The sequence below is a fragment of the Anopheles merus genome, chromosome 2L (assembly GCF_017562075.2).
Source record: "Anopheles merus strain MAF chromosome 2L, AmerM5.1, whole genome shotgun sequence".
NCBI classification, from domain to species: domain Eukaryota; kingdom Metazoa; phylum Arthropoda; class Insecta; order Diptera; family Culicidae; genus Anopheles; species Anopheles merus.
In genome coordinates this window covers 10,366,411-10,375,548 of record NC_054083.1, presented here as the reverse complement: position 1 = coordinate 10,375,548, position 9,138 = coordinate 10,366,411, and the positions used below count along the sequence as shown (strand labels likewise).

The following is a 9,138-nucleotide window of genomic DNA, read 5'->3' as shown; positions in this document are numbered from 1 at the left end:
GAGCTTGGCTTTCAGTGACTTATTGTTACCATAGCAGGATAGTCAGTACAGGTGACCGTCCCTTAAACGGGTGCAGTTTTAGGGAAGTTTAGGGCTCCAGTTTAAAGGAAATTTGCTCCAATTCCCGATTATTCGTACTAGAAAATGTCAATTGGGAAGTCACTTCAATGTTGGAACCGAAATGTGCAACTGTGCAATGATATATTCATATTGCAATGATATATTGAAAAATAGAGGCACGATTATAAACCAAAACTTTCAGTTTTGAATTGGATCCCGCGCAGCCTTCACAATTAATTTAATGCAGTTGAAATTTTCAGATTCAACATTACAACGGCTTACAAAAACCTGCATTTAGCTCGAAGTTTAATTAAAGGTTGCTACACTCACTGCAGCGCTCAAAAGCCCTGGACTTGCTAGAATGCTATAAAAAGAAAATAAAATGAGGTGGTGTTCGTAAAGAGCTGCCAACTCCATATTATTATTTTTTTCGGAGGGAAACGAAAGAAACCAGAGGGACTAGCCAACATACCAACCAGTGAAATTACATACGTGTGACAATTAGTGTAAACAAGGATGGTACCGGAATAATAGCGACATCTATTGGCGAGTAGCTAGAATATCAGAGTAATGCAGGTTGCATACTCTTTCGCCAACAGTGGTAAGGATAGAGATTCACTTTGTGTTGAACGCTAGAATTTCTCTCTGAGAATTTTACGGTGCTCTAAATAATTGAAGAAAAATATGAAGATATGAGCGATTTGTCAGGTGTTGGGTGTTTTATTAATTCTTCGTTTGGAATGTGTCGTAAAGTTAAGTAAAGGTAAGTAGGAAAGATCTAAAAAAAATGTTGTCTTCTACCACTTGGCTGACTTAATAGTGAATACATTTGATTCAGAAAGTGAGGTTATTAAAGTGTGCTTGTTTTATTTGCTGGTTGTTAAATTTTAAGCGAATCTTTGGGCTTTTATTTTTATTTTTTAACAATGCCGACAAACCCCACTTTTTATTAAAGCAAGTTATTAGATTCTTAATTGGTTTTACGCACCCTAACATTGCATTTCTTGCGATTGTAGTAGAACTGTTTAGGTTTAGTCTTTTCGTACATGCTAAATATAAATAACCTTTGAAATTAATCAACAAAAAAACTAGTTAAAGTAAAATAAAAATGATTGAGCATTAATCAATCATAGTCTATTAAGCATACATTAAAATCATCAACAACAAATCAACCAAATGGAAAATATAAACATGAATAAATTAAAAAAACTTATAAATGAGTACGGAAAAATAATGTACTTTTAAATATACTCAACTAAGTAAATATCGTCGAACAGGTCTCACACAGGTCGCTAGCTGAATCCATTTATCTATTTTATTTTAATCAATTGTCATCCATCAGTATCAGCTACAAAAATGCATACGACTACTATAGCTGCTGCAATCTGAACATCTTTGTGACAGTGCATAGAATTATCAATAATTTACCCGACTGCACGCGCACTACATTATGCGCGCGAGAGGATGGAACAATACTTGACGCAACATAAATGAGGAGGGTGAACATGACGTTGTGTGAACACAGGTTGAAAGCCGCTAATCGACATTACGTAGCCAAAGTCCGACGTCATTCTTAGTGAGCAGCGTTGTGTTATCGTAGACAGACTGGGGATTCTGTTGCTACCGATGGCAGAGAATGGTTGCTGCATAAAGTCGAGCGCCAGCAACAATAGCGGTCACTTTTGAACGAGCCGACTGTGTGAAATATAAGTCCTCGATGAACGAACCCGAGTGATTTTGCTTATTCCGTAAAGGTTCTGTGCAGTGTTCTAACAAAGTTAACAATGAAAAGTTTCACTTTATTGCTCTATTATGGTGAGTTATAATAAATACGTATATTAATAATAGTAATAAATAATTTACATTGTCTAATTGAATGTGCAAGACCCCAATTAGTAGTATCCAGTGAGAGGTGTTTAAGTGCTAATTAGTATCACAACAATTCTGCCCCAATTTTTTAACGTGTTCATTTTGCCTTTAGTTTCAACATGAGGGTTTCATAACTAAATTGTATGACAATTGTTAATATATGGCAACGTGCCATTGCAGTAGTATCATTTTGAAATCATAATTGTTTTCTTTAAAGTAAATGATAATTCCCAATGATTGTTGTAGTTTGAACAAGTGGAAACAATGTTTGGGATTTACTGATTAGATTTCCTTTCCCAAAGAGAAGAGATGCGTCGTGAATTGAAATCAAAGATGATAAGTAAGGAATCAAAAATGTGTATGGGGTATATTTGTCCATGTAACCAAGGCCAATTCATAATAAATCAGCTGACTAGTACGGGAAACTGTCCATAAATAATCAACTAACAAATTGATAGCGTTGCAATAGTGATGGATTGACTTAAGATAATTGATAAGACATACCATCTGCCGAAAAAAAACAACGTTCCTTTCACTACCTTTCCTGTGCGGGTGAGCTTCGATTTGATTGCTTTTGTTTCAGTATGTTTTTAATAAGCATGATAAGCATGATTCGCTATTGATAAGCAAACTATTCCGGTATAGACAATTATTGTATAAGTTATCAATCATATTCAGCAATATTATTTGATTCTCGGCCATTGATTGTTTATGAACGATTGCTAGTGATTAATTGCATTTGTGACACTCCACATTTCATTCAACATTCATTGATGTAGGTCTTCTGTACGAAATAGAGATATATGGATAAGGCAGTGGTTCTTTACAAATGTAGATAGTATATTTAAACCAACCAATTGTGTCAAATTGATAATAATGATGTTAATTTGTTTAGATTGTTGTTCGTTCAACTGAATTGATTTCGTGAGGGGCTTGAAGTTAATGATTTCAATTTAAAATTTAAAATTATTGTTCTCTCAACCAAGTGATGCTTGAGGCACGCGTGAGCCATACAAGCGGCGAATAAATCATCGAACATTAATGAGAAAAATATGTATTTCAATAATGCATGTTACGAAATTAAAAAAAACTCTTCAAAAAGCGTTCATATATTTGTTTTTATCATGGAAGTATTTAAAGGTTTAAATAAAATATTTTAATTATAGAAGAAAAAACTTAAAACATTAGCTTTTTTAAGTATTTTATTTGTATGTTTTGACGTTTACATAGTATTTTAATAGTGGTTAAAAGGGACAACGGGGACTGTTTAATACTGAACATAATTAGATTCAATACTATAGGTAAATTATACTTACAAATTAGGACTTTTTTTATTGTGGCATTTTAATTTCTTAGCTCTGTTCGTGCTTCATGCTGCTCGTGGCGATGAATGGAATTATCCTACACCTGGGTCAAATGGTGTCATGAGTGGTAAGTATGATGCAGAAAAAACAACTATGCAATGTACGGGACTCTTTATCGGACATTTCACTACCTTTAGGTATTTATTACAATACATTTTGCACACAACAACTGCTATTACCGACACAACTGCAAAGGCAGTTTCCGAGTGGTAACGCTAATTTGCTAATCGTTTAACATTGGTATTCTAAGCGAGTAGGTTGATATGGCATCATGAAACTCTGTTGTAAAATATATGATTAGTTAAGATGTACTACATTTTCGCACCTCGATTGTATTGATTTGTTCGACGGTACTATCACATCATTTATGTGTCTTTTTGTTCATGGGGGGGAACTTTTCATCTATTAAAAACATTATCTTGGTACAGTCACGTCGTACGACCTAGCAACATGCCCTGTTATGGTCAAGATCCGTGTGCTAGGTAAATCAATTTAGTATGTTTTCGAATGTGTCCTACATATCTAGCGAACCTAACAATAGACACCTGGCTCGATTGGAAAGCAGCAGGTTCATCCTTTGAATTGAGAAGCCGGATCGCACAGTGTGTAAATTTCCCTTGAATTGATTTTGTCTTATTGCTCCATGGTGAGGGATCGTAAAAGATTAGGTCAAGGATTGATAAAGTCCGGCCAGATGGCCAAACCAAAATGACTTGCGAGAACAATTTGCTATCTTATTTACAATAATCCAAAAGAGTATCATGTGAATAAAACACTCGACTACACTTCTTCTAACAATTAATAAGCGAATTGATCGAATTGCAGATCTTAGACATAATTTAAAAATGCGTCAAATATAAATAGCCACATTTTATGGTGCCATTTATTGTTTGAAATATTTCGTTAATATAAACACAATAACATCTGTCTTGGAGAAGTCAGCATGACCTAGTCCAGGGTATTTCATAAATATAAAGTTTGGAATTAATTGAGCTTATTTAGGACATTGAGCCCTGAAAAAATTATTCACGGATCCTTTGGAAATGGTTGTTTGCATGATATTTATATGAATTCACTTCCAGCCTTTGAAACATTCTGCAATGAATGATTTGGCTAAAATGGCTAAATTAAATTAAAACTTTGTACATTAAATTTAAGAGGGTTTTATTAAATGATTGTTCTCAGCTTCTTCAAAAAGTGTATATTTCCTTTGTTAGGCATTCATGATAACGGTATGTTGACAAGACAAGCTGTAAACACGCGATCAAGGTTAGAAGTGAGCTTGCTGTATTGATCGATAACAGATTAAACAGATTACTGATAAAATGTCGTACTACAAAATATTAGACCAGATAAAGAAGCAATAAGTGCTCGCGCGCGTACGGGTTTGATTTTGGGGTAGTAAAAAAAATGAAAAGCTTGGAATGATATAAAACATCCTTGCCTCGAATTCGTGAAACAAAACCGCAATAAATATATCACATATGAAGTAGTAACAGCCGACATTGTTTAGTCATTATAATTAAAAGTAATATAAACAATAATACCATAAATCAAAAGTAAACGAGCATCGTTGCAAACGTACCTGATAACCACCGCTACTGATAATGTGCGTTGAAAGGTTACGTCAAATAATAATTATTTGAGTATTTCAAACAATTGTGGCGTTTGCTTTGCGAAATGAAAGACCAAATGCCATGAAGGATGGGAGTTGGAAGGAAAATGTAATAGCACCTTATCAATCCATGTCTTCAACCTTAAGGAGGGATGGAACCATGCTTAAGTTGGGCTCATTGCTCTTGGTCAATACCAGCTGCACTTGATAGTTACGGCCTTGACACTACTGTACGAGCTAATTATCATTCCCTGGAGTGCTGAACCCTGAACATTTCAGGGTATTTCTGATATGTCTGTTTCTACAATGCTGACGTACACGACGAAGATAAAAATAATACTTTTGACGCCAAATGTGTATTTCGGTATCCACGTTAAAATTTGCAAATTTGCACCGAAGCACTGATTGCCGTTAGCTGACTGTTTTTTTTTCCTACAGTTGTCAATCATTCCCTCAAACTGACACATTCTTTGTTTATTTTCGTTGAACGCTATCGGAATTTACACTTTGCGCCTGCGTTAATTGACAGGAGACGATTAGGAAATCTAACTTGCAAGTCGAAAAAATAAACAAAAGCAAAATAAGCCAAAAGCGTAACTTGAAACTTCTGTGTTGACCATCTTATGCTTAAAAAATAAAACAAAAATGGATTGATAACACAAAAAGCAACCATGAGAAGAAACCATGAGCTAAGAAAGTGAAAATCATTCGTTTTCAGCTCTTACAGAATTCTATTTACTCTCACTTTCCTTTGTCTTATTTTAGCTTCGAATCACTACACTTTGGCCATCTGCGGCTTATTAACAAGTTGAACGGCACACCATGCACCATGCAGAGGTGATTGGCTCCTAATTTTTCACTTATATTATATTCGTCTACTAGCTCTATAGCAAAACCATGCGGCAGCCGTGATGAATGCTTGACAGTGAGCAAACATTACTTCCATGCCGCTTTGCTCGGCCCTTGACACTGACCGAGGGGTAGCACAGTGCCCCATTGATCGATGTTAAAATACATCATCTGAACGCTGCATGTATTATTATTTCTATGGATTTGTAAAATGAGCGATAGATATTTGGTTGATCTATGTCCATACCTATAAGGCTTAAATCTATAACATTATGTAGTTAACAAAATAAAAACACATCGCATACAACTGATTGTTTCCTGTTGAGTACGTTAAAATAGGAGCAGTTGGGTTATTCTGACCGAACATTTCGAGAAATAGTTTAAATATTTGATAAATACTTGCAAACCAGATATAAATTCATCAACAAGTATGGAATATTTTGATACTACAAAAAAAAATCATTTTAGGAGCACGAATTGTAAAAGCAAACAAGAATTTTATTGTTGGAGTTTTTTTATCATTTCAGGTAATTTTGCGAGACATTGCACTACACAAACGAAAAAAAAAACCAAACCAAAAAGATCTGACCATTTCTATACAACAATTCCTTTAGTTGTGTGTTTTTTTTTTTATCTAATGTGCATTACTGCCAATCTACAACTTTTAAACGCTTCCTGACGTGTTTTTCGGATTGCGTAAAGAGAGGCGGTTCCCGTGGTACAGGTATCAATTCACACGACTTAACCGTCCATTGTTTGATTAGAAGAGAGCACATTTGAGGAAAAAAAAATATAATATTGAAATAATATACATAACATTTTATACGTTGTACATTTTATAAGTTTTTATGGATTAAATTAAAGTTAAAAATATGTTCAAGAACATGTTTTTATGAAAAATTTCTGCTTTTCTATTCATATTCAATCGAATTAATCATAATCATCCATGAAGCACATAATTACTAATGCATTTAATACGGTGCAGCATTGAAGACTGCCCATGAAAAAATTTGCCTAATATTCAAAAAAATAGTAAATGAATCTTTAAAATTCCCAATTCTTCGACAAAGAAAATAAGACTAGTGCCTTTATCGTTCAACCCAATTTAAATGTTAAATTTAGATCTTAATTGCATTAATTACTTTTAAGTATTAAAATAAAAAGCTATCACTTTTCACATAAAATGTATGGGATACCCGGGCATGCCGGTCATATAGATAAGGGATATCAAAAGAAAATATTTCAAAACAAAATACGAATTTTTGAAAAATAAATTTATCTTACAAATAACAAATAAGGTAGCTACCAGTAGCAAATGACTCTCCAGCCTCATGTTGGTCAAATGATATGTTTCATGTTGGTCGAATTTGAAAATCATTTAAAATGATTCAAATTGTACTCTTCAGCTAGAATCATATCAAATAATAAATTTATTAGCTTAAACTTAACACCTAAAGGAAATTTACACGAAAATGAGTTATATTTTGACTGAAAACCTCGGGAATCGATATACGTGGAAATTCAAGATACGCGAGTTCTTCTTGGTCCCCAAGAATAGCGTATATCGAGTACAACCTGTATACTTATTTTACTGTTAATAAATAAATTCATACTCAAAGTACCTTCATCCGTTTCAAACAGAAAAAAAGAAAACAAACGATTTTGAAATGCATCTCTCCTCGTACACGAACGGTGGAATCCAATATTTATTTATATATTTATTTATTTATGTATGTAATTCTTGCCAATGATGGCTCCACAATATACCGTAAACTCTTATATAATAATCTCACGCAGACCTTCACTAATAGTATATATGTATGTTAACTCCTGCCTTGAATTAATTAAAACTGCGTGTCGTTGCTCATATCGGCTCATTTGCCGCATGATTCGTGTTGCCTATCTACATACAAAAGGGACGATGAACGAGGACTAGAGCGAAGAACGTATATGTTCACTTGGCTTTATAGGCGAAGTGCGTCAATTTCTCGTTTTAGCAGATTAGCTCCACGATTAGTTGGTTGTGCCGAATTACCACTCTGAACACATTTCATTATTTATTTTACAATCTGGTTTTATTAAAAACATGTTATTATTTAAATAAACTATCTTTCCAGAACCAGAACGATGGGGCGGTCAATGTGACAATGGTCGACGTCAGTCCCCTATCGACCTAACAATAGCAGCTGCGGTTCGTGGCCAGTTTGCCCCGTTATTTTTCAGCAATTACATGCTGCCACTAAAACAACCACGCGTGACAAATACCGGTCACTCAATTCAGATAAACAATCGAGATTCTGCCATTACAATGCAAGGAGGTGGATTAGGTGGACGATTTGTGCTTGATCAAATGCATTTCCACTGGGGCTCTGAGCATACTTTAGATGACACACGCTACGGGCTCGAACTTCACTTAGTGCACCATGATACTCGTTATGCGTCACTAGAAGAGGCTGTACAAGCGCGTAACGGAGTAGCCGTACTTGGAGTATTGTTTCATGTGAGTAGCCAGCCAAACATGCACATTGATACTATACTGGATACAGCAACAGAAATTCAGAACGAGGTTGGAAAAGAAGCACTACTAAGAGGAAAACTGTCCCCATACAACTTATTGCCATCTAACCGTACTTCATTTTATCGATACGAAGGCTCACTTACGACACCGGCCTGCGCTGAATCAGTTATTTGGACTGTGTTTACCGAAAGTATTTCCGTGTCACTTGAACAGGTAGAAAGGTTCAAAGCTATTCATGATCAAACCGGTCGGGAATTAGTAAACAATTTCCGGTCTGTACAACCATTGAACACGCGAGCACTAGTTTATGCGACTGAGTGGGATCAACAAGGAAACAATTTTGCAACAAAAATGTCTTCAAATTTTGTGTTTCTGGGAGCGATAGTACTACTAGCCATTACATCCAAATGCAGTTACCATTGAAAAAATGAAATCCAAAGAATTTACCAAAAGCAATATAATTATACAGTTTTAACGCTTTAAGGGCTTTAAGCAGCTCAAAAATGGCTTACCATTGAAAGTCGACAGACGATCGATTTGAAATACATAAAAGTTAAATTTTCGTTAGAAAAATTAAAATTTCAATCGTGTATTCTGGTGTTCATTGTGTTCCAAATCAAAAGATTTTATAACATGGAAATATCACAAAATAAATAATTTTAGGTTGAATGATTGTACTCAAGGTTCTTGAAAGAGAACAGGTTGAAGCGTTTAGAGTAAATCAAAGTCTATATAATACAGAGGTCGATGCATAGCTCGATTTTGGTCCACCATTTTAAAAGCTTGATTTTGACAGTTAGATGAAAAAGTTTGTGAACGATTCCACACAAACAAACACTTTTTAGGCCCAATTGTGCCTTTCT

The 9,138-nt window shown here is 34.7% G+C and overlaps 1 protein-coding gene across 2 annotated transcripts; it reads left to right on the top strand.

Annotated features, from left to right (window-relative positions):
• The first annotated feature begins 1,654 nt into the window (after nucleotides 1-1,654).
• On the top strand, nucleotides 1,655-8,854 carry LOC121593570 (carbonic anhydrase 1-like). Of its 2 annotated transcripts, XM_041916036.1 has the most exons (3): nucleotides 1,655-1,875; nucleotides 3,286-3,360; nucleotides 7,875-8,854. In XM_041916036.1, the coding sequence occupies exons 1-3, from the start codon at nucleotides 1,845-1,847 to the stop codon at nucleotides 8,696-8,698; spliced, it is 930 nt and encodes a 309-aa protein (XP_041771970.1). In that variant the 5' UTR covers nucleotides 1,655-1,844; the 3' UTR covers nucleotides 8,699-8,854. The 2 variants fall into 2 exon arrangements, with proteins under 2 accessions (XP_041771970.1, XP_041771971.1); XM_041916037.1 differs by lacking the exon at nucleotides 1,655-1,875 and having other exon boundaries at nucleotides 3,343-3,430.
• The last annotated feature ends 284 nt before the right edge of the window (nucleotides 8,855-9,138 follow it).